Below are 26569 nucleotides of genomic sequence, written 5' to 3'. Positions count from 1 at the left end.
CAATTTTTGTCATTTGCCAGGTACATGGGCTTCTGCAAAGCTTCAGTGCAGGTATTCCATGAATAGTCTGCTGCTTAAAACACATGAAAAATCTACTCATTCTTAAGTTTTTACTTAAAAAAATAGACAATGTCAATACAGACCAGAAATTTCACACCTTTCTTCCTGGTTGAGTAACAGGAGGTAAATATCAGTTTAGATAACCTTAGCCAGAAAGAATCCCATTTTACAAGCTGGTTTACTGTCAAAGCTTTCTGGATTCAAAGATCACTACTAGATCCAAGACACACTGTTGAGGGGTAGCAGGGGTAGCATAGAGACAACACTAATATGGAAGGCTCTCTCCTAAATGCATCTCCCTGCTATTCTCTTAAGTCTACATCACTTCTGCCATTTAAGCTTTCATATTTCCTAGTCACATGCTAGTGACCTCTCCCAGAAAGAAAATGACTAAAACCTAATTTTGGTCTTCACAGGCTTCTTTCAAGACAGAAGTTAGAGAACTGAAAAGCAGTATTAAAGAAAAAAAAAACACCAACAAAACCAAAACCGATTTATTTGCCCAAGTGAAACGCTGCTATTTTGACATAGATCTAGGCCAAACAAGAAACTGCCTGTAATTATTTGCTATAAATGTACATAAATATAAATGAATAATGCTTTTCATTTTCTATACATATTCCATTTAAAGACTTCATAGAAAGATTCTGCTTATGACACAAAACTGATTAAAAAGACGTAATGCTTTTTACACTCTGCCTTATAAGCCATGGCAGAACTTCGGTATCACTATAAAAATGTCTCAAATTGTTTTCCATTTGGTCATGAATTTTGACCCCCATTACTGTGATCAAGGACAGCTTGTATGGAATTTCCTTTGAAGACCTTCAGCAATGTTGCTTACTGGTCTTGGTATCAATGCACTGTATAAAATATAACACTTTCTATCTTCAGTTCTTCTTCCAGGGATGGTTGCAACATCTTTAGTACATGTGCAGGAAGTTTCATAATTACCCACACCCATAGATATAAATATTTGTTTTAAAGTTTTAAGCAAACACTCATAATACACCAAGCCCTTTTTCATACAGTGGATATCTTTCTCAAGTTATAACTGCTCTGAACAAATTAAATTATTAAAGGGTCTTGGCATAAGTTCTATTTAATCAACAAGAAACTCTAAAGTGTAAAGTATTATTTATATAACCCTTATAAGTTCCCTGGATACAAATCAGCTCTTATATTCCATTTATTTCTACATTTGATAAATAAAGGCAGTTTTCTTGAGTTCAGTATAAAACCCAAGTGGTTTTTGGTTTCCTTTCTGCTCCTCCCCAATTCCGTAAGTTGAACTTCCTTCAAAGGAAAATTTGTCTTTCTGGACTGCAACAAGCACAGGATATATTTTTTCCACTTATGCAATACAAGTGAACATTAGGAATATTCAAAAGACCAGCGATAAACAAAGGACTTCCTTATATCAGATGATGAAGTAGAAGATTTAATACAAGTAGGTGTCTACCAAGGACTCTCCTACCCAGTAGAAACAAATAGTTCTCTACTTAGGCTCTTTATTTTCTATTTCACTCAACAGTCAGTCTGTTACATGTGAGATTAATTTCTTATAAGAAACACTGTCTCAAGTCACCTGTGCATGAGGTTGAAACAAGTTTGTAAAACATCAATATAATCAACTTAAACTAAAAGACATTGTTTTAGTTTTATACTTGTGCTTCCTAATGCAGCTAGCACACTATTTAATGTCATAATGCATGTAATTGTATATATTCAAGAAAACTACAAAATTGTTCATTTATTACTGATACCATCCTTAAAAAAACCAAACCAAAACGCAATATGTCAAATACCTCTTCAGGTCTTCCTAGAGCAGGAGTTCCAGTAAGAAGAATAGCTCTAAGAGCTTTCTGCACAATTGGCAACAAAATCTTGCTGCGGGTGGCATTTCTGGATTTCATATAGTGTGATTCATCAATCACAACTACCTTAAAGTTCTGCCTGTACAAAGTATCTACCAAAGTCTGTGCATCAGAAGTTAACAGGCCATACCCCAGAATCGTTACTTTGCTGGTTGATATTCTCCTGAAAGAGAAAATCCAGAAGTTTTCTTAGTAAATTTTCATTGTTGGAAAATTAATATAGCAAAGAAATTATACCAAACTAATTTTTTTTTAAAGAAGGTATGTATGACACCTTTGGATTGATTAATTAGTGGGCTGTTAGGCTAATAACAGCTTTTGGTGACACAAAAGCTCACCAAAATATAAATTTTGTAGCAGCTCACACTTATAAATCACACACATTTCATAACCATTTTCAGAAGACATACACTGCATTTAAAAGGAAGTTCATTTATCTAGTTGCATTGCTTCAACTTGTGCTCCTTTCCAGGAATATCGCATGGGACAAATCCACTTTCTGAATAAAAAGTTACACACACAAGTCAGATCATTATAAGCACACTATGTAAACAGCACCCAAACACCTGAAGTAATAATGTCTCTATGCAAGCTATCTACTGCTCTGTGTACAAAGATTCACCTTACCAGCAGCCTAAGATGACTAACTAGACTGTCTCTTGAGTATTTGAGTACTGTAAAAGTACAATCTGGGCTGAACCTCACCACCTGAAAAAAAACATTCGTATCAGAGCTGTCTATCCAGCTTTTTTGCTCAAACAGAATATGAAGAAAACAAAAAACTGGAAGCAGGGAATCAACAAGGCACAAGATGAAAAATTAGTATTTAGTTGGAAAGGAACTTCTTACAATAAATTTAAAGATATATATAGGCCCAAGGCACAAACTGATTTTAAACTCACTAGAGAGCACTATGGCCCTTCAGGAGCCCCTGAGCAGCACAGGAAGTCTTAAAGTTATTAGACAAACAAGTCACCACCACGAGTGTCACAGCTGGTCTACCCATCTGTCAGACACTACCGCTCTGCTGGCATAATTTTTCTTTGTTCTCCAGAAGCAACAGATCAAAAAAACAACTAAGTTGAAGTTTCCTTGAGTATTTGAGAGGAAGAAAGTATATGCATGTGCACATTCATGCTTCCAGATATGGAAGGAGAGGCAATGGTTAGAGCACTGGCACTGTGGCCTATGCACTACAGACTCTGGCTATTACTGTATAGATAAATGTAGCAACCAGGAAAACAAGAATTTCCCCCATTGTGAAGGGTGGATAAAAAAAATTACAAATACAATTATTTATTCTTAGTGGAACCAATTTATTCAAGAAACATCCAATTTCAAATTTACTTAGAATTTATAAGAACCTAAACTGATGCCTAAGTATATTTTAACCTGTTTAAATTAAGAAGTTAAACAACATTCAAGCAGTAAATTCCATTGCTGAAGTTTTGAAGAAAAGCAAAGTATTGAACTGAGAGAAATCAGAGCTGAACATATGGAAGCAGCATTTAACAAAATGCTAACCCAAGTTTGGCAGCTGTATTTTTGCATTTGCATTTTCTTGCAAATGCATAAAACACTTTTTAATGTTAAAATATTAATTAGTTCAACAGCCATCTCACAGCTAGGAAGCCTCTTGGGAGTTAAACAAGCAGAAACTCAAGTTTTCCTCTTCCCTTGTTGTTAAATAACAGTAAGTGATAATGGTTAAGGTCTACTCCCTTTAAAAATCTTAAAAGATAAAATGAACAGAATTCTGTTTGTCATTTACTTTTGCCATCATTTCCCTTATTCCACATTCCTCCTTTCTGCATTCAGCACTATAAGCATTAAGTTTGGGTGCATTTTAGCTAAATAGCTTTAAAAAAAAAGTCTCACTGGATCCTTATTTTAGTTCCCATATTCCTATGATAAACTTAAATTTTGACTATCAGTAGCAACTACCCCTTGATTAAGCTTTTAAAATGCATTTTCAGTTGGATTTCCCTGGTTACCACAAGGAAGGTTCCAAGCTACTGTCTCATCTGCACATCTTGGCAGTCAAGTCACTTTCTGATACTCTCCAGACAACATGAAGATCAGTCTGCCTTATCCAGAAGTTTTCAAACAACATCTAAACATTACCATGAAATCAACCAAGCCATTTACAGTAAAGCACACTAAAAAATACCCTTGTAATTCAGTGTAATAGGAGGGTTATTCTAGTAACACGCAAGACTTGTAGTCTCTCTGATAAATTAATGCTATTAAGTCTAAAGACAGAAAGCCTAGGTCATGACGACCTTTTCACAGTTATTTAGAAAATACTTACTCTAACTTACAAATTTCCTCAGTGCACTAAATAGAATTTTAACAGTAATTACTTCCTTATTTTGTAACATATACCAGAAGTTTTCCAAAAATGTGTTCAAAATGTTTTACAGAAGCTAATAAATACAAGCTAATTCATCAGAGTTGAGAAATAAATGTATATGTTCAATTTGAGATACGCTGAAGTAATCTAATTTTCAGCAGACAAGCACTTGCTACTTTGCAAAAACCAGACCTCTCAATTTCAAAGGAGATGAGTAACTACCATAATATAATAATACAAAACTGGGAGGAGTGGCTGATACACCAGAGGGTCATGCTGCCATCCAGAGGGACCTCGACAGGCTGGAGAAATGGGCAGACAGGAACCTCATGAAGTTCAACAAGGAAAAGTGCACAGTCCTGCACCTCGGGAGGAACAACCCTGTGGCACCAATATATGCTAGGGGCCACCCAGCTGGAAAGCAGCTTAGCAGAAAAGGACCTGGGGGTCCTGCTGGACGCCAAGTTGAACATGAGCCAGCACTGTGCCTTTGCAGCAAAGAAGGTGAACGGTATCCTCAGCTGCACTAGACAAAGTATTGCCAGCAAATTGAGGGAGGTGATCCTTCCCCTGTACTCAGCACTGGTGAGGCCACACCTAGCGTGCTGTGTCCAGGTCTGGGCTCCTCAGTGCAAGAGAGACATGGATCTACTAGAAAGAGTACAACGAAGGGCCATGAAGATGATTAAGGGACTGGAGCACCTCTCCTATGAGGAAAGGCTGACTGGGACTGTTTAGCCTAGTGATGAGAAGGTTCAGGGGGGTAATATACATATATTAATGTATATAAATACCTGAAGGGAGGGTGCAAAGAGGATGGAGCCAGGCTCCTTTCTGTCGTGCCCAGTGACAGGACTAGAGACAATGGGCACAAACTGAAACACAGGAGGTTCCCTCTGAACATCAGGAAACACTTTTTTTTACTGCAGGGGTGACTGAGCACTGGAACAGGTTGCCCAGAGAGGTCGTGGGGTCTCCATCCTTGGAGATATTAAAAAACCACCTGGACACAGTCCTGGGCAACCAGCTCTAGGTGGCCCTGCTTGAGCAGTGGGGGTTGAACAAACCTTTCTATAGAACAATAATGAGCTTTACTCACCCAGTATCAGTTTTGTTCTGAATGATGCTAACATCATCTGGAGAGAGTTCTGGAATCCACTTCTCCATCTCATCAACCCAAGGGTATCTCAGAGATGAAGGCACTACAATTAAGAGAGGCCATTCATTTTTATAGTAATAGGAAATGGCAATTGCTTGAATTGTTTTACCTAGCCCCATCTGGGAAAAGAAAAGAAAAGAAAAGAATTAAAAATAGAAGTCTCTGCTCAGAAAGCATATTCCATTCAGAAGAGCCTAAAATATTTTGCAAAGACAGAACCAGATAAAGAAACAAAGCCAAAGAGCTAGTTACATAGCATCTATCTCATTGTCAATTTGTTACCACAGATCATGTTTTATTAAAGAGAAGATGCTTCTCTTTAAATGGATTAATACGTATGTTATATCTGGTTAGTTCATTAAAGCTAGAAGAAGCATTTCCATTAATTTCAGAAGACTTTCTGTTCAGGGCCTTAGTAGGGTAAACTATAAAGTTCAACTCTAACTTGTTAAGCTACCAAAAACATTTTTAAAAGACTATTCAAAGGAAAGCAAAATATGAGATGTCGTCTTAACATAAAAATGACAATTTTGTCCGAAGTTGCATAGGCAACTGAAGAACTAAGGAAAATCTATATGAAGAACTCTGCTTTTGACCCAGTAGGTCAGTGAAAAGAAACTACTGCTGTCATTCACCATAGCTAATAGTTTGTCTTTATTCTGTAACACAGAAGAGGAAGTCCACCTAGTGGAGAATTCAGATTTACAGAAAAGGTGAAGGCTAAAGATACAATACATAGAGATACATTTAACAAGAAAGTACTTGCTTCATATTGTCGAGGTAGGAACGCTCCCATCTAATGAGTTATGAATATACATAGCAACAGATGAACATAAGATCCAGAATTTAGGGGTTTGTTTAAAAAATAAAAACTCCAAGATTTTATCAAAGAATGCAGCTATTTTCTCTACTTGTTCACATGGCAAGAGGTAGTTTCAGACTCCTGTTAAGCACTAAAGCAGAGACTGGCCTTAAAATATTCTGTTCAGGTTTTCCAGAGGCGGGTGGATATTTGAGTTGATTTGCTGCTATCGACTCTCAGTACAGACATAAAGGAACAACTTACTTATATCCTCAGTATTGAGTTTAAATGGACTGATGTAATGATATCACGAGGAGATTTCCCCGGTATAGAAGAAAACATAATTAATATTTCTACTATTACTAGAAAGAAAAATAATCAGAGAACTACTGTGATACTCAGTTTTCATTAAAAACTGCCAAGTTTTCAATAAAATTTTCCTGCAAGACCCTCCTGTGTCACTAGTAGGGCTTGAGCCAGCTGAAAACAAATCCAAATAAAAAAAAACAAAACAAAACATTCATTTTTAGTTTGTTGCCACAGTTGTCTCCCTAACTCAGACTGCCCAGTCACTGGTGCACTGGTAATGATCCAGGCACCTGAGTTGAAATGAGCAGGGAATAAAATGCAGGTCTCTTGGCAGTAGAGCACCCATAACTGAATCTAGATCCCATATAGCTGATCACCAGTCTAGATCGTAAGAATGCAAGAGACAAGAAAAAACATAGAAAATATTATGGTCTTGGTTTTTGATTTAAACACATCTTTCTCAGTCGTGGAAATGGATGCCATGGAAAACCTGAAATTTTGGGGGAAAAAGTGTTGTCTGTCCCCACTCCAAGAAAGAATGACGACATATTTTTAGAATACCCTTCAAAAAGATACTATTATTATTGCACTCTAATTCTTACATAATCACATAATCCTGGTATATGTACAGTAATTATATGATCTCTAGTTTTAATACGTAACTTCTTTTTGCATACAAGTTCACAATACTGATGTTTTCTTTTACCAACATTTTCTTCTTATTTTAGAGGTATGTCAATAAGCGCAAGATACACACCACTGCACAATATTTCCTCCAGTGCCAGACCTATTGTCATTATGAAATATACATTACTTCAGAATAAATATATCTTGCAGTACTTTTTATTGCTAACATAATCATACACAGTTTCTTTTCTCATTCAAGGAAGGAAATAAGAAACTTTGTTTTAATAAACAAATAGCTAGTGCTGATATTTTGATTTTTCCCAAGCTTCCCTTTTCTCCTCCCCTGAATGCTTTTGTATTCTCCACAGTTTCCAGAAATTTCACATTCTATGCCAGGATGGTTTATCTCCAACTGTAATGAGATTTTTATAGTATGAGGAGATGCTTTAATCACAGTAATCCATCTCTCTTTCCCCCTCCTTCCCCCCCAGTGTTTCAAGAAAACCCAAATTAGAATTGGGAGACTCTATCAATCCCCAAACATTACCTCTTTTTTCAGTAAGATTTTATACTGACAACACATCAAAAACATTATGCTCTATTACAAAAATGTTTTATCTGTGGGAAGAAATGCTGGACTAAAGTTTCCCTAATATGAAATAAAATATAAATTTTCAAATGTATGAATTTGAATGTATGAAGTAATGAATTTCACTATTACTACTTGATCAGTGCATTTAAGAAAATTCATCTTTGGAAGGCATATCTGTTCAAAATCCACCTCTTTGGGCCAGGAATGTCTCCTAATCCATTAAAAATAGCACTTTATAATTGCATAGCTAGCTAAAAAAAAAAAATCAACTGAGTTCATATTTTTAAGATTTAACAATACAGGAGATTTAACCTACCTAAAAACAATTAAAAGTAACCTTCTAAGTTTTCTCAAAGATTCTTTTAAGCTTATGTCAGGTTTCATTTTTTTTCCCCACATAGCTATTTGCAGAATATCTGCTGAATATCACAGGAATTAGGCTTCTTTCATTACCAACCTTTCTGCCCACATCTCTCAAACAAAAAAAGTCACATCTGCATGAAGTACATTAAAACAAGAAAAATGGTGTTAGAGGAACAGGAACATCACTTACCTCATCAGCAATCATACACCTAAATAAGAAACAAGAAGAGAGGGGAAAAAAGCACAAATTAATAGTAAGTATAACAGATAAACCCATACTTACAAATTGTTTACTATAAATTTAAGTTATGGATTTACTGAATCAATGAAAGGAAAAAACAGTAGACTTCATTCCTAACAGATATCAACTACAAAAAGTAAATTTGGTATGAATTTCAAAGGAAGTATGCCAATTATTCTAAAAACGTATATTCAATTTGTTAGCATTACTGAAGAGCTTGCATTGTAAAATTGAATTGCTGCTTTGGTCTAGTGCTATATTAATTGTAATCTTAAGAGACATTTTCAAGGCAAGAAGCGCATCTTGAATTTTTTTTGTCTTTCAGAAACAGCGATGGTTTTGCTGCTTCATGATTAAGGATTATTCATATGTCAGACCAATTTTTAAAAGCTGCTTTCCAGAGCTGTCACATTTGTTTTGAAATAGAAACAGACACTCCCTCTGCCCCACCAAATGTAATAGCTAAATTATTAGAAAATGAACTTGATTTTTTTCCCATTTTGGAGTCACTTAGTTAATGCTACTCCATGTAAAGACAATGACAACTCCAAGTCCCCAGTCAAAACTAGTGAATTCTGTTCAGCATATTTACATTTTCTAAACATTAAATGCCATCTTTGATATGAATTTCTTATACGTATTTTAAAGTATTTAGTTTATTTCAGTTATTTATTACATACATTCTTAACTGAAGTAGGGTCTAGGGAACTTAAATGTTTCTAGCCCATGCAAGCTTCTTCATCAAATCTTTGAGACTGGATGAAGAACAAAGGAAATTATTTGATGGACATTTAGTTAAGCCATTAGATGGATGATGCTGCATCTTTCCAAATGTGTACCCTCAGCTATTTCAGAAACTCAGGTCTCAGCTATTTCACAAACTTTTACCTCCACTACTTTACAAACTTTTCCAAGCTGGAAAAAAAAACAACCCCAAAACACAAAACAACAACAACCCCAAAACCTAACCAACAAGCCTATCCGATTCAAAAGCATTATCTAAAGAACTACAAGAGCTTGTTCTACCTCTAGTAATTAGTAGGTAAAATACATATATTAAATTCATACATACTAGCAAATTCAGAGGAAGGCACAAGTCCAAGCAAAAACTGTGAAGAAAGAGGTGAGGAGACAACCTACTCCCTTTAAGTCTTAGAGCAAGGTGATGACAAAGTTCCCTTTTCTCCTATAGCAACCTGGACTGCATGAAGATACAGATTTACTAAGTATCTTCTGACCAGAATCAACGCTGGGAATTCCAAGGCAAGATCTGAAGCATGCACAAAGGGTGAATTTCTGCAACTTTGTAGGAATTGTCAGAGTTCGATAGCAATACCTGCTTGGGCTGCAGTTAAATAACTGGCAATTACATGAATTCTCCAGCTACTAAGTAATCTGGGACGTTTTTCAAGCATTGCATAATTTTCTAAATTGTCATAAAAAGCAAACTGGAAGAATTACTCTCACCAGTTGGTATCATAGTACCACACAAAGGGCATGGGCTTAGTCAAACCATTGATTAAGAAATACAGCAGTGAGTGCTGTTGGTTGAACTAAGTGACAGCAATAGACTGACAGCTTTATGCAGTCCATCAGTTTTCTTGAGGATTTATAAGTGTTTACTGACAGAAAAAAGTGCCAAGTCTCAGAAATGATGAAATATTGCAAGCTCTGGAAGGGAATAAACTTCACAGGCCACTCTGTTTGTTTTGCCCCTGACTCAAATATCCTTCTGCCTTGTCCTTTTCACTTATTATCCCCAATAGCTTTCAGTCATAGATGCAAACTAGTTTTGACGAATTGCTCTGGATGAATTCTTCATAGTCTGTTCCCAGCCACTGCATCTTCTAAGGAAACTGAAACTTTTCCTACTCCTATGCCACATAACTAGATATGCACCCACTGCATCATGTAACTCAAACGCAATGTTTCTTCCATGAAAAAATGGAAGAAAATCTTCCAGGTCTTTATGTCTATAATAAAATTTTAACACACCAAGATACAAATACTCCGTATTTTGATACAGAAATTTTTTTAAAGTAATACAGAACTGCTTTTTTAGTGGTAGGTACTCTGAAGTTAGTGTAGCTATGCAAAACCACAACAGAAGTCTTCTTTTCTGCACAAAAACCAGCCACTTTACACTAATGATTAATGCTTGTAGCAGCACCATCAACTTAGAGCTGTCATTATGTCTAATAACATGCATCTTGCCATGGGGCCAAAATGGACATTTCTGTGGTCAAAATAGAAATCTCAGCAGAAAAGGTACACTGGCACTTTTCAGACATGATGTGCGAGATAAATGTTTGATATTCTGAGAAACATGGTATACTGCTGTTTGCTCACTCCATCTGCCGGTGTAAATTTCAATGTCTATCAATTTCATCAGTTTCTTTCAACTAACATAAAAGACAACTCAAAATATATCTGATATGACTTAATTTTTTGTAAGTAACAAACTATCTACTCACAATAGCTTTGTAACCACACTCCCTCCCCAAGTTGTTAGGGATGGAGCAATGAAAGCAAAGGAAGAAAACGTAACAAAACCACCCCCCCCCAAGTCTGCACAGATTTACAAATAAGAAAAGGCAGGAAGAGAATTATTTTTAGTGGCAACTCATTATGAGGTCTTAATGCCTGTGATTTGCAGCTGGGCAACGACCTTTATTTGCAGACAACTAATACACAATTCTAATTTTAAAATAATGTCAGTTTTTGCTCACTTCAAAGACTGATTTTTTTTTCATTTAATACTCATTGTTAATTGCTTGAACTGAAGTTTACAAAACAAGTCTTTCTTTTTGCAGATTCTTTCAGAGGCCAACTGCTTTCCGTACATTAATCATGTTTTTTAAAAAGTTTGAAGCCTGAAATCAATTGGAATGCATGACAACCTAGTGTTGCAGGGTTTTTTAATCTCCCTACACAAATGCAGAAAATGAGTAAGACTATAGCAATTAGCTACGGAACAGAGGCATCTCAAGAACAAACCAAAGACATTCTTCAACAATATAGTATATTTAATATAAGGATATCAGAGCAAATGTACAAATATAGCAATAAACGAGAGTATATTACATCCAAGTAGCATCTGGTAGTAACAAAATGTGGTAAAGAGGACAGGAATTCAAATGTTCCTTGCCAACTTGTACTGACAAATACAGTATTTCTCAGCATATCAACTTATATTTTAGTAGAATTGCATAAATAATGAAATGCTAATTATGCCAGTTCAGACACACCAAAATCAAAGTGAGAATACATAAGATCCTACTGCACTGTTCTTTGGCATATGTGAAATATTTGGACCCTCATTCTTTTTTTCAGGATAACAAGCTAAAATGAAGAAATTTGGAGTTATTTACAAATTGCTCTGACAATTAGAAGCTGAATAGCAGTTAAAATAAAAGGCCTTAAAAATATGTCAACCACAGGAACAGATGTTTTTTCCATAAAATGAGATGTTTTTCATTAGAGTGAACTGTAGCCACTTAAACTTTGATGACTTGAGTATCTGCCGAAGAATAAGAAGTTGTTCTGGTTCTCTTTTTGCACTCATTTTCAGACTGTGCTCATAGAATCTTTGCTGCTATAGAGTATCTATCTTCTGTTTTCATGTCTATTAACTTCCACTTAATATGTCTGAAGTGAAACTTCTTATGTAGCAGCGACAAAGTTGCTGGCTTTTAAATATTTATAGAAACTAATCATTTTATTGCTGGTAAATGAATGTAAGTACAAAGTAACTGCCATCATTTTATCCATAACATAACCACTCTTAAAAGATAATAATGGTAAAGTGATCACCACAGTTTTATCTTCCTTGTTTCTGAAGTACCAATACAAATAGCGATTACACAGAAACACCCATATGCTTAAAAGTTATATATCTATAGTGATATTTTGCTATTTAGTTAAGTATTCATTCTCTTTTTCCACCCAATGATGAAATAGCTTTGTCATAAGTAGCTTGGATTTTCTTCTGATACTTGCAACCCATACATTTTTTTAAGTCATGTAAACATCCAACTAGACACATCACAGATTAATGAATCAGGTGCACAAAATTGTTTTTAAAGGTCTGGCTAGAGTATCTGAATGTATTAAGTCCTCTGTTATGATACAGTTAGCAACATGAATCACTGCTTTGAGCCACACTGTTCATACTCGAATTCCTGAAGTGCTACAGTTTTAAAACTGCTGATTTATGCCCATTAACTAACACAATTGACACTTACACTTGATAAAAATTTTGACATGACACACAAGATGAGTTTATGATACAGGTAGAAGTTAATAAAACTAATGTAAATGGAAATTGAGGATATTTAAATTATTTTATGACTTAATGCATTTTAGAGCATTCATCCTCTGTAGTTTTCACAGTTTTAGAATAAGAACCTTAAAGATGCCTGCTTAACGTAGTTACAAAATACAAGAAGTCAAAAATTTTTTCATTAGAATCTAGGGCAATGAAAAATAGCTTATATTACTGACAGGGAAATCATCAAATGTTCCCAGTTTATAATCACAACAATTAGATTTGAAATGTAAAGAACTTCCCCATCATTATAGCCCAGATCACACGGAACTCATAACGTATCTAATAGTTGCATTAAGCTGTTAAAAAGCAATACTTCACATTTTGCTTTACATAATGTTAAAAATACGCAGCCTCTATTTAAAACAAACTTCAGTATGTCCTATATTATCGCAGTCAGAGAAGCTGCCAACATGAACATAAAGGTTCCATGCTGTCAAAGCAGAAGAAACAGATCTTCAGCTACATTGAAGGGACAAATATGTATTTTTGCTTCACGTATTTTGACTGCAAGAAGACAGACTTCTTGTTCTCTGAAGTTCAATTAGTCATTTCCTCTCAACTGGTAGTTACCCAATCTGAGCTTCATCATTCATATCCCATCTGTTCATATGACACCTTAATAATAGCTCTATCCAAGAATATAAATCAGAGTTATGATACGCAGTTTCATATCCTGTTATAAGCTCAGCCCACATGGTCCAAAGTTTCAGAAAAGCAGGGGAAAAAAAAAATCATTTTAGATGTCTCAGTTACACTTACTCTCAGCAGCGAAGTCCAACCATGCAAAAAGCACCACAGTCAATGGCAAATTCTTTCAGATTCTTTCCCATTTCATTATTAAATGTTTCCCTTCTTCATAGTGAATCCTGTGGCTAGCATTTGAATTCTCTGTCCATTTATCAAGGAAATCTGCTATTTTTTCCTAACGAAAAGCACCAGAATCTCATTGGGATGCATTGCACATGCTGCTACAATCTTCCTACTATTCATAACCCTTTTGCAGTTGTAGGGTTAGCAATGGGCTTCGGACACAGTAGTATGTTTCATAAATAGAAGGGAACCACATAGTCTGGTCTCCACTAGGATTTAACAACCTTTTCAATTTGAGATGTATTAGCTTTAAAATAAAACTACATTTTCCATTAAAATGCAAACACAAAGAACAAAACAGGAAGCTTTGTGTGAGAACGTATTCTGGTACGTGAATATGCATGCAGAGAAGAGAGCAGAAGTCTACTGTGTTGGTTCACCTCAGGTGCACATAGATCCAAAACCTTATTGTTGATCCCCACACAAAAGAGAACAAATGCAAGCACCTGAGGTTATACACAAAACCCATCACTGTGTTTGAAGCTTTCTTCTAAATGTAAAGAATCACGTAATTTAAGGGACCACACAAAGCTGGATGAGTCAGAACCCCAGAACCAGATATTCATGAGTTAGCACACACTATCAGAACAGTCTTGTAAAGGTATCAAGCACCAAGCAAAGGTGCACTTACAGATTCTTACTACAGCAAATCTTGGAGAGAAACCAGAAGTTAGCAAAAAACAGGTGAAGGAACTAAGGAAGAAACCCAAAGCCTAGCCCTATGAAAGCTCTGGTCTGGAAAGTTCTGCCTCCAGAAGGTCAGAAAGAATAATTTTTCAAACCTCAAAGAGCACAGAAAGAGCTCCTGGTTGTGTTGATGTCAAGAAGATTGGAACCAACTTAGCAAAGCAGAAGGAGAAGCAGATCTTTAAAATTTTATGCAGATGAGTTGATTGGAGAAGCAGAAGGAGACTAGGGCTAAGCTCATGTGGCATATGTCATACAGCCACACGAAAATAGCCTGCACCAGAAAGAAGTTAATACTAAAACAGTTTCATAAAATAAGTTTCAGGGAAGGAAAAAATGTTTAAATGAAACTAATTTCTATTTCTGTGGGTCTGGGTTACATTCAGGTCACCCTTTTTGAAATGTTAGCAATATTAACCAGCAAACAATACAGTTAAAGTTTCATATATTAATTATGGCTACTTCAGCAAGGCATCTTTGCAAAGGCAAATAATCTAATTTTGAACTTTGCTCTTGCAAGAATACCAATTAACACCACACTGGCATGTATCTAAGGTCTATATAACCAAGAATCCTACTAAGTAATATAGTCAGTGCTAGAGGTTTCTTTTAACTACAGAAATATTTTGCAATAATATCCTCTCTAAACTAGACAGTTCTGCTTCCTTACATGGAGGATTAAAAGCTAAGGGGGTATAACAATCCAATACAACTATTGCTTGCTTGTGGGGATAATTTAACTTCTTGATTAATTTTCAACAGCTATTTATCCAGGAAAAAAAATAGTAGAACTGCAGGTAACTTTTTCAAAACAAACTTCTTAACTTTTAAATGCATTTTCCAAGACAAACAGTCAAAGCAGTAGCACTTCATTTCTTATAACACCGAAAAATTTTGTTACTACTCAAACATATTAAAGCTGTTTTTGTTAATGCAGTCTTTGGAACATGTTGTACAGAGGAAGCTCGCATCTTTCTTTCACTAGTGTGGGTGTCCTGATATTCTTGGGATTCTCACCTACTCATGTGAGTCAGTTTTATATAACGCTACAACATATAATTTACCTCCTACTCACAAGCCAACACTTTAACACTAACATCTTAACCAAGGGTTATTTAAGGAATCTGAACTTAGTACATTTTTATATAAAACTGCGCAAGCAACCATTACATTTGTGTGTCAGTAATCACAGCACGCAGTCCTAAAACTAGAACAAAGAGAGCTGACTTCCTTGCAAAAATAATCAAGGTTGTTTCACCAAAAATAGAGCCCCAGAAGATTTAAGCTAGATGATACCCTTGTTCTTGAACTACACTAGGTGTTTTAAAAAATCCCTAAATAATAAAAAAACCAACCTTCAATCTAATGTAAGATGCACTAAATTGCCACATCTGCAGTGTTAATGATTCTCTAAAGGAGTGTAGAGGAGAATGGTTGTGCTGCCTTATGTTTTTCTCCAGCACTGCTCAACATGTAACTGAAAAAAACATCTAAAATGCTTTATTAAGATTTGAAAGCTATGAGAACACATTTGCCAACATATTCTAGTATTTTAGCTTTGACAAAGATGTGTGGAATAACACATATCAAAGTGGTCAAATTGAAGGTTAAGCTCAGACACTTCAATAGGTTTTTAGAATATATTAATTGAACTGTTAACTGATAAAAATTCCAGTCAAGAAGACACCTAATAGTGATGGTGAAAACTCTTTACCCATTCAGTCACTGGCTTCAGAGACAAATTGGTTCACCAGCTGACTCAGTGCAAGAAAAATTGACTTCAGTTAATTGGAACAGTTGGAATAACATCAACTAATTTCAACTACTGACAATCTAGGCTACAAACCTTAACCTCAGTATTAATTGGCATGACTGAAAATACCCGTGATCAACAGTAGTTCTTCCTCAGCATGTAGTCTAATGACTTCCAATTAAATTTAGGTACTTATCATTACTTTTCCAATAAACTTTGCTTTCCCAAGTGAGCCTCCCCCTGCAGTGATCTGCACTGCAAGAGCTGCAGAAGAACTACTCTCTTCACATCTTCCTCCTTTAAAGATAGCTGAACCAGGCAACAGGGAAAAGAATTACCTAGAAAAGTGTCTCATCACTAGTCTCTACATTTTCAATAGTTCCCAGATTCAATGTCTTTTCCCTCCAGTACCCCAAGCTCTCAAAACCAGTGTTTAGTTTTCTCCTACACTTGGTTCCTTCTCCATACCAATACTTCAAAATGCTTTTGTACCTTCCAATTACTTCAAAAACAACCATCCATTCAGTATATCCCTCTTCTTTTCTGACATGTATCTCTGAACTAAGCAATTCTGATGATCTTTTCTACATTGACTTATCTTCTCTACTTTAACTTGTTCCCCCCTTCAACACAGCACAAAGACATCATAAAGCATGTGGATTTAAATTGTTTACCCAGCTACCTTTGGGGTAGTTTTCTCTTCTGCTCCTTCCAACTTCCATTAAGTCAGTCAGAATTTGACTCATACTTGTTTAAGACCTTAGTTTTTCTCACTCGCATTAAAGCAGCTTGTCTCATACTCGAAACCTATCACTTCCATTCTGCCCTTTCCCTGATGCTTAAACACACCGATTTTTCATTGTGGATTCTCCCGTTGCAAACTTCCATTGCACACATTTCCCCTCTCTCCATCACTGTTGACAACCTATTACCTGCACTTGTAGGCTTTGTCTCACTTGGTTCTTCTCTTCCATTCTAACAAATTGTGCCCTGCATTTCTAAAAATCTCTATTTTCTTCTCCATTCCTGCTGCTAAAAGTCCACATTTAAGCCCAGGTAATTCCTCAGATTACTACCATTGCTTTTTTCTGTTCTTAAATCTTTCTTTTTAACCCCATACAGTTCCTCTCCTGAATGACATTCTATATTCACTTACTGACAATGCATTTTTTGTTCCATTTGAATTGCTTCCCAGTTCCTCCAGCATCACTTCCAAACAAGCCTCCCTGGCCACAAAAGCTCTGCAGAATTTGGCTCAATCTCTCATTCATACTTCCTGCATCTGAAGCTCATTCTGTGAGCTAGCATCTTCATTTAATCATCTCTCCCTCTCTCTCAAAAACACACAGTACTCACAGAGCTACTCCATATTTAATTGCTGAAATGTATTAACTGTTTGATCCTCTACATATTCATTAAATAGCCATTCCATTCTTTTTCCCCAAGGATTACTTTTCAGCTTTGTTTTCTAAGACTGGAAACAACTCCTCATCTATTATGATGCACAGTTTAAGGACTCAGATTTATCACAAAATTATAATCATTTCATATATCTAAAATGTTGCTGAATATGTTGGTATAAAAGAAGATTTATTTCTTACTCCAGCAAGAGACTTATGCCTTGTTTCAAACATCTCTTTCAGACTATCTAACCACAATCTACTGAGACTAGAGACAGAAATCACATTTAAAAGTTACAATTATTTTTATTCCCAGTTCCCTCCGATCTGAAGATCTACAAATAATGGAGACACTTGTTGATGGCACTTGATGCTTCAAGTCACCAAGTACAAATTAAAATAAAAATGAAACATTCATAGAAATATTTGTAGACATGACTAAAAAACCCCAACCCCCCCCCAAACAGAATGTGAACAGAATTTCATTTTCTAGCATGCAAATTTAATTAATTTGGCATCTATCAAAGTCAGTGTGACAAAACCAGAGAGAATAAGTAGATCTCCCAAAAGAGACTATGATTAACTTCACCTTGTCTGGTTTTGAATTTATCTTCTTTATGTCAAATTCCGAAATCTCCATCTTAAGATCAAGCTGGTCACAAGTTTAATAACAAGGATTCATATTAACTCGTCTCACAACAGTGATACTACAACATCTGGAGTCATTACAGGATACTCCGTTTGGTACTTACACCAGTTCTACATCCTTATCTGCAGCATATAAGAACGATGGATAGTCGTTGTTATGTGCTTACAAGGAAATAGTCAGAATGCTCACTACGAATTTCAGCAACTTATTCAAAACAAAATGGCCCACTATGAATAAAACCTGAAGAAAAATTATTCTTATAAATGTTCTCCATAAATACTGATGTCACAAATAATATACTGATAATTATCAAATAGCTATAGCTCTATAAAATATGAACTCTCCATGTCAATGATTTCTGTTACATTTCTCTTCCTTTAGAAATCAATGCTTAGTGTTTTCACTGCGTAAATGAAGTTGTATGCTACTTCCTTAAGTTAAACTAAGATGGTTTAAGTAAACTAATAGACTGTAGTGTTGTGAGGACTTATAACAAATGAAAACAGTAAAGCAAAATACAACTGAAAATAACGATGCCACATCTCCCGGAAGAGAAATACTGACAAATAATACTGGGGGACAATCCAACAGTAGCCTGTAAAACACTGTTGTTCAGTTTTCCTTTAAACCATGTAGCTGATTCTGAAAAAAAGAGAAGATTTTAGACAATCGTAAAAAGCAGTTGGTCTTGCACTTAATCACAACATAGACTTGCAGCAACCTATGACCTTTCAAACAAAGGACAGAAAAACTAGACATAGACAGTAACAGATATGTAAACATGCACCTAGGCTTAGTGCTTCAAAATGGAAATGGAAGAAAAATGTATTTTCTTTGAAATTTTCTTATTCATAGCTACTATCAAAGATAAGAAACTGAAAAGAAATACACTGAAAAAGCAAATCAATCAGTAATCACGGATCAAAAAATAGTAAAGATAAAAGCAAAGTAAAACAAAAGCTCTGGTAACTTAAAAAGGCAATACAAGACAGAAAGCAACAGTGGCATTATACAGAAAGAAAGATTAATAGACAACACAAAAACCAGAACCAAACTCAGTAAAAATGACAAAAATAAAAGTGAAAGGGAAAAACAGTTAAAAAAAGTGTAAGAGAAAAGGACCTACTGTTCTAGCACAAACTAAAATGTGCATGGAAGCAAACATAGACTGAACATATTTTCTCTTATTATGTCAGCTTCCAAAACCTAGAAATATAACTCCCTTAGACACTCAACTCAAATGGAAATGATACCTTTCATACTATTCAATGGTTAATACAGAAGAATTCACCTGATTCAGGCTACCTAGTTCAGAGTCTAGACAAAGAAAGGTTAATCTCTTCCTCAAGGTCTAAAAAATTCTATTAAAAGACACATTTCCACCCTCCACACCTGCCCAACACACTGGACATGCAGACTATAGGGTGGGTTTTTTATGTTCAGGCAGGCTAAATGAGATACAACAAAGCAGATTCAGAATAAGGATTTCTGAGAACTTGAGAATTTTGAATTTCAAGGGGAAAAAAAAAATGTTAGTCTGCTGTGATGCACAGATATCTAGACTCAATTTCTGTGCATTTTCATCACTCCTTCCTACTACCATCCTAGAAAGTCAAAGACATTTGTGTAGAAATTTGCCCAAGAATTTAAATATGACTTGTATCAGAAATTCCTGGCCCTATAAAGGACTATACTGCGCCTGAGAATTCTAAACATTTCTATTTGCTTCCTGCCCAAGAGCTACCATTTCTATGATTCAACTACTAAAACCTCAGCAGACTGTATGTACTCTACCTTTCCAGTGAGGAACTGGAGCTAGAACCTTTTAGCTGTGTTCATAAGCTTTGAGGAAATTTTGATCTGAGCCTCTGTTTTTCTGGTCTACTTGGGGGGGGGGACGGACGGACGGAATTAATTTCTATGAAGACTGATAAAGTCTTTGAACTAAAAATCTGTTTTAATTAACAAAGAATTAACTATGCGTTTCTCCTGTGTAGCTTGCTAGAGATCAGAGACACGGTCAGTGGAAAAAAATGTACTATTTTGAAGTGCAGCCAACTGACTCATTATAATAGGGGACACTTGCACTCCATTCTCTAACGAGCTCACTGTCATAATGATTCTCTGTAGCCTACTATCCAAAACAACATTAAACACTATACAACTTTTTCTTACTCTAGAAAATGACTGCCTAACAAAACAAATACCCTTTCATTAAAACTGATAGCTCTTAATGCCAGATGTGAACTCTGCATACCATGTTACTGCCATCCATTGTCATTTACCGCTTTTTTACTGTGTCTATACTCAATAAACAACATTAAGCCAGAATGTATGGGAAATTAAAAATCACATGCTCCAGAACATATAAATGTAAGTTAATGTATTACCTCTAAAACTTAAAGGTACCATTAAATAGCAAAAATTATCTATTAATCAACACTGGAGTAAAATACAAATCCTGGTAAATGTATCAATAAGCATTTCAATATTTAGATAAATTTATATCAATTTTTTTTTTTTTTTTGCCAGAAAATAGAAGTTACAATGTTAATGCACTTGAACCTTATGTAAGAAAGTCAGAAGAAAACACAGCAGGAAACTAGATTACCCCAGTAAAACAGTTTGAGCATACAATTACAATGGAAAAGCTTATTTCATGAGTGGTAGATATCTCCAAGTCCTCTTTTGCATCCACAAGAAAGATAGCTTAGACAAATTGTTCTGCCAACATTTCGGGGGGGGGGGGGGGCGGAGATATCTGTGTCTGAAGGCATCTTTTTCAGATACCATCAACTAAGGCAAGCAATGCTAAATAATGATGTTTGCAAATCACGCGCTGACAGTTTTTATTATAAAACTTGATAAAGCATTTAGTGATATGGTTTGTACATGTTACCCAGTAGCAAGAGAGCCAACTTTCAAACAATACCATGCCTCTGACTTTACAGTATATTCAGGTGAGCAAATTGTTTATAATACAAGATAGATGTAGCACACTTCTATAATGAGAGGATATAAAGAATACGTGGTAGAAAGAGATTGTGAGTTTCCAAGTACTATGTTAGGGAATAGTAACAGTAAAAATAATTAATATCCAAAGAGAGATGTGGACTCAAAAGAGATTGAATACAATCCTTATCGGTACAATCAAGCCATTTGCCCATATATCTCTGCATCTTGGATATTTTGCTCAAACTTCTACCACTTTTTCCAGAGTATTGTGCTTCAACACTGCCACCTCCTCTTTACTAACACCTGACCATTGTCTGGTAACTTCTCAGTATTGTTTAGGCCTTCATTCTCAAGTCAGCCTCCTCCTGCATACTTCATAGATTTTACATGGAAGAACAAAATAGGCCTGAAAATTATACTCTGTTGCTCAGAACAACTAAACCCAATAAACAAGATGACATCTTTACTTTAAGGTTTTCAGTTTATGCCTCTTCACTTGTGACTAGGTTACCCTGAGCTCTTAGGAAATGGGGATTTGTCCTCATGTGCCCGAACTATGGCTAATAACCAGCAAAGAGCGGAGAGAATTGCTCACATACACCTCCCAACAGCGTACACACAACTGACCCTAACACCACAAAATATTTCCTAAGTCCATTGCTAAGAGTTTATGTTCCTGGAAGAGGCAAGTTTGTTACTTTCTATTCAAGAGACAGTTTAAAGCACATATAAATAAATAAATACATATTAATGCTGTTTTTAAAAGTAAATTACATTTTTCCTGAAAGAAAAGCATAAAAATAAAAGTTTTCAAGGACAGAATTTGTGTGCACCAATCTTTTCTGCACATTGATGTTACAAATAAAGACCAAACATTGTTTCCGTCCCTAGGTAACTATTCTCAAGTGCACTTCTGAAGAATAATCTCTACTAAGGAATAAGCAGCCATGCAGTTATTTACCTTTAAGGCATGTTTGTGAGCTAAAAGGTATCTTAGCATATATTGAACTATACTCTGTCTTGCTGGCTCTAGAATTCTTTCCTGGAAGAGTGTTAGGCAGTCTCTGTTAGTCTAAATGATGCCTTTGGAGCATCTACTGAAAAAAGCCTTTGATTCATTTACTAATGAATCAAAAGCACAAATCATAACAGCATATTTATTTTATGCTTTGGGAAAAGACAAGGGAATTAACAGCTTACTCCCAGCCCCTTCCATGCAAGAAATAAAAGTTTGTTCTAATAATAAGTCTGTTTTCATGCTGGGTGCCTGTCTAACCTAAGATAATATTAATTGAATCTCTTCAGTCAACAATAGAGCACTTTCTCTACACCAGTTTCCTGCCACTATAGCAAAGCATGAATTACGTGTTGCCTGCAAAGGGAGTGCACAGCCTGAGGGAGAGGAGAAAGAAGAGCTGAGATGCACATACTGCTCACTTCAAGTCCAATGTTTATATATTTTTAAAACTAGAAAAGACACTTTTATGGAAAAGTACTAGACCCTGCTAAACTATACCACTGGGAATACTGAAAGAAGGCTTAAATCATTACAGAGTACACAAAAAGGAAAGACTTGGGTGAGCCAAGGGCTGACAAACTAATAGGAAAATTCAGCTACAAGCAGCAGAGGCTCTTGTTCTCTGTTTTGGGACAGAAAGAAAATTAGATCTGCCTGAGCAAGGGATAGATTTAAAAAAATACTCCTCAGGAAAGTCTGACTTAATAACTTTTACCTTATATAGAGGCTGGCTGAGAGTGTGCCCACAATTCCTCAATTTGACCCACCTAACGTACAGAATTTGCTATGCCAAGGAATGAGATTTCTTACAATCATGATGAAAATACTTTCATACGCATGCCACAGTAAAACCACCAGTGCCATATTACTCAACAGTCTTTTGTTAATGATGGGTTTCAAGAAAAGAAAACAACATAAATCCCATAATCCTAATGAAAATAATACCATTCCCTCCTTGACAGAGAGGTAGCATTAGCCTAGGTATTCCAAACCTTTTTAGATAATTCTTGCAGGCAATTGTTACTTCTCAAACAAAAAGAAGAAAAAAATATCTGATTAAAATTTATCTAGCCCTGCAGTTAAGCTGCTTCCTGAGGAACCTCTATATCATATAACAGGCTGCAAAAGATTATGCTACTTTCAAATACATCCACCAGCCTACACTAATTAACATTAAAGAAACTATACACATGTAATGTTTTCTGTTATTTCACTATTTGTATATACAAATGCACCTCAATTGCATACTATATAAACCTCACTTCCCCTTATTAGAATCTGATCAACTGAGATATGGTAGCCAAGGGCTTTGGATTTATTAAATTCAACTCTAATGTAGACTTTGCTGTCTATTCTATCAAAGTCTTAGCGATCCATTAAAACTGTATGCATTCATTCTCACAGTCACACTGTACAGGAGGAAAGTGCCTAATATGACCAGTGGTCACAGAGAAGTTAATGCCAATACAGCATAAAGGTTTTTAAATCTCAGGCTTACATGTTAATGGCTGGGCTCATCTTTCTACTCTAACTCAGTAACAGGCTCTTACTCAGCAAAATATTTCCAGCCTCTGCTGCATAAACTATTTTTCTAATTTATCAGGTACTTAATTGTTGAATGCCTGCTCTATCAGTAGCTGCACTTGCTAACTGAGCACTCTGCAAGGCTGCTTCTGCTCTGCTGTTGCAGCTCAGTGAGTTCCAGAACACCCTGATTACATGCCAGAATTGTACCAAGTTTAAAATAGAATACCACACAGATGCATCAAGATCTGTTAGTCATTCTCTTAACAGCTCTACCACACCATTAAGAACTAAAGAAAGAAATGTGAATTAACTTATTTTATGAATTCTCTATTAACATGACAAAAAGGATGGTCCTACTGATATCAGCCTCCTCTTACATGAGGAGATCTTTGATAGTACAATTCTCTTTCGCATAATGCATTATTAAACATTTCTTCATCCTCTGAGGAAAAAACAAAACACCTCATTTTAAACCATGTTATCTAATAGTTTGTGAAAAATTTCTGTAATATAACTCACCTAAGAGCTGCTGGTATTGCATAGTCTCTGTAAAAATTAATTTACGTTTACCTAAAATGATCATTTTTAGCATATGATACAATAAGCATTTTACCTGCCATTTCTCTGAAGTGCAAATATGATGCCTTTCTCCTGAAAAGGAAGCAGTTTCTTTCTCAGTCTTTCAGGTAGAAAGGACAGCTTAGCATCAACATTTTCTGAATAAGAAGCTTCAAGTGTAGGTGTTTCCTGGAATGTATTAGCCATGTTGAACCTAAGGGAAACAAACCAAAAAAGACATCTTACTTAAAAGACAGGTCTGCGATACGTTACAGAATAAAGCTTCATGGAACAATAATAATCACTCCATCTTGAAATATTCAATACCTATTCAATGCTATGAAATAGTTATTTAAGAAAGTTCCCTAGTCATGTATGACAGTTATTGGCCATTCAAATAGAGCTAACTTGTAGACATTGAAATATAACTCTTTTAGCAAACATTTTTCAGAAAAGTTACAGGAAGAAGGTTATTTAGCCTTATGATGATGGAACTAACAGTCCTCTAAAATTTTTGCTCCTAAGAATCAAATCAGGAAAAAAAGGCAAAATATGCCCAGTCAGGCCGGGGGGGGTGGGGGGGGGAAGTAAGGAACTTTACTCCTCTCAGAAAGAAACAATCTTAAACGACAGAATTAATCAATGAAAATTCTCATACTGTACTTCAGACTAAAAATGTGAATTCTTCATTAATTTTTGTCCAAGGGGACAGAGGCAGAGAAGAAATACTGGCTTTTGTTGTCTTATAACTTCAATAGACTTTTAACAAACAGACAGTTAAAAAGTTCAGCAGCAGTGCACTAACTAAACATGAGGAAAGCAACAAACCTTTACATCAAAGCATTACCTAATTATTTTGGATTCATGGCCTGTGTGAGGAGCAGGATTACCTTAACGATCATAGGAACAAAGAATATCAGCCAAAATATGCTTCCTGTATTGTTGACAGTAGATACTGTACCACCAGGTTTGATAACAAAATTCTGAACATGTTGCACACAGATTTTTTTAGTACTGACATATTTCTGAAGCAACTTGGAAGAAGTTAGATACGATTTGGCAGGATGAACCATTGCATTCACAAGAAGAAATGTGCTGAGCTAAATGGTCATTCACTTCAAGGATCTGCACGACTAAGTAACCTTTTTTTTCTTTTTTTTTTTAACACTGACTGGTTACAAAGATAGACAGACCTGGGGACAATGCAAACAGTTAAAGTAATCAACATAATAAAGCATGATCATGCAAAACAGAGTTTGCAACAGTTTCCTTCTATTGTCATGCAGTACAGGTGAGGAGGTAAAACAGATTGATTCAGATTAAACTATATGCCACAGTGAAAGAACAGCACCTCTGTACTCCTAAAGAACTTCATTTATGACATTTTAGCTATTTTAGCTACAAAACTTGACGTACAGTCTTCCAGCTGAAGTTACACTCTCTTCAGTGAAGAGAATCTAGCTATAACTGCACTACATCTATCTATCTATAGCCCAAGTTGAAAGAGCCTGGGCTTTTGTTCTAGCGCAACTATACAAACATCTTCTAACACTCCATCTTCCACAGGCCTACGTTAGACTAAAACAGAGAAATCCTTCCATTGGGATGGGAGGGCGACTTCCTACTGGAATTTTTCCAAGACCGTGGGAAGCCCTTGCCCCCCGAGAGCCCCTCTCCATGGTGCTTACCCCGGTGGCGTCTCGGCCGCGGCGCACGGAGCCCCTGGCCGTGGTGCTGCAAGATGGGGAGCGGGGATGCGGGATTCTCTGACCCCCGGCTATACACCTCTCACACTGCCGAGTCAGCCGGGTCCCGTCTCGTTTGACAGTTAATGTTGTCTTAAAATCTGGGAGATGCAAAGAAAATGGAAAGAATAGATGACTAGGGAGCACTGCAAGAATAAGTTATCGGGAATTTGTCACTTCTGCAGCAAAAAAAAAATTGGCACTGACAGTACTGTTGACAAAAATGTCTGTAACTGGACAAAAAAAACCCAAACCAAATAAAAAAAAAAAAGACCACCTTCTCCTCCCCCCAAAAATAAAAAAGGAAAAAACCCAAGGACCTGATTGTTCTGGAAATCTACTAAACTGTTGTAGAACCCTAGAAAAACGAGTATTTTGGGCTATCCTGTCACTGGCATCACCAGTCAGACTAATGACATTCAGACAGACAGAAAATGAGTAAATGCTTTTTTTGGTTATATGATGAATTATAGGCATACCTATCAAGATACGCATCACAGACATTCAGAGAACTGGAAAGAAAATGCTGCAGACAACCCTATGGTCAAGTTCCATGAGATTGTCATGGTGAAAGTATTGAACGGAGTAACATTGGAGAACTTCTCTGCATACCTTCTTGGGCATCTATTACCACTTCTACAATGAAGTGGTGTGTAACCACAAGCATTTTGGCGTACCATTCTGCTGGATGATG

General features: G+C 36.0%; 1 protein-coding gene across 12 annotated transcripts in view; it reads right to left on the bottom strand.

Annotated features, from left to right (window-relative positions):
* Window positions 1-26569, bottom strand: part of ZRANB3 (zinc finger RANBP2-type containing 3) — a 54388-nt gene that overhangs the window by 22306 nt on the left and 5513 nt on the right. For 10 of the 12 annotated variants that reach the window (XM_072875350.1, XM_072875359.1, XM_072875361.1 and 7 more), the window contains 5 exons: window positions 25819-25976; window positions 24186-24344; window positions 8333-8351; window positions 5390-5568; window positions 1869-2100 (listed from right to left, as the gene is read on the bottom strand). In XM_072875350.1, the coding sequence (XP_072731451.1) occupies window positions 1869-2100; window positions 5390-5568; window positions 8333-8351; window positions 24186-24337 (582 nt within the window). In that variant the 5' untranslated portion in view covers window positions 24338-24344; window positions 25819-25976. Of the gene's footprint in view, window positions 1-1868; window positions 2101-5389; window positions 5569-8332; window positions 8352-24185; window positions 24345-25818; window positions 25977-26569 lie in introns of those variants that run through there. The other 2 variants (XM_072875362.1, XM_072875360.1) reach the window with 2 other exon arrangements.

The sequence above is a fragment of the Ciconia boyciana genome, chromosome 10, assembly GCF_034638445.1.
Source record: "Ciconia boyciana chromosome 10, ASM3463844v1, whole genome shotgun sequence".
NCBI classification, from domain to species: Eukaryota; Metazoa; Chordata; class Aves; order Ciconiiformes; family Ciconiidae; genus Ciconia; species Ciconia boyciana.
This window is presented reverse-complemented; position numbering and strand designations above follow the sequence as displayed.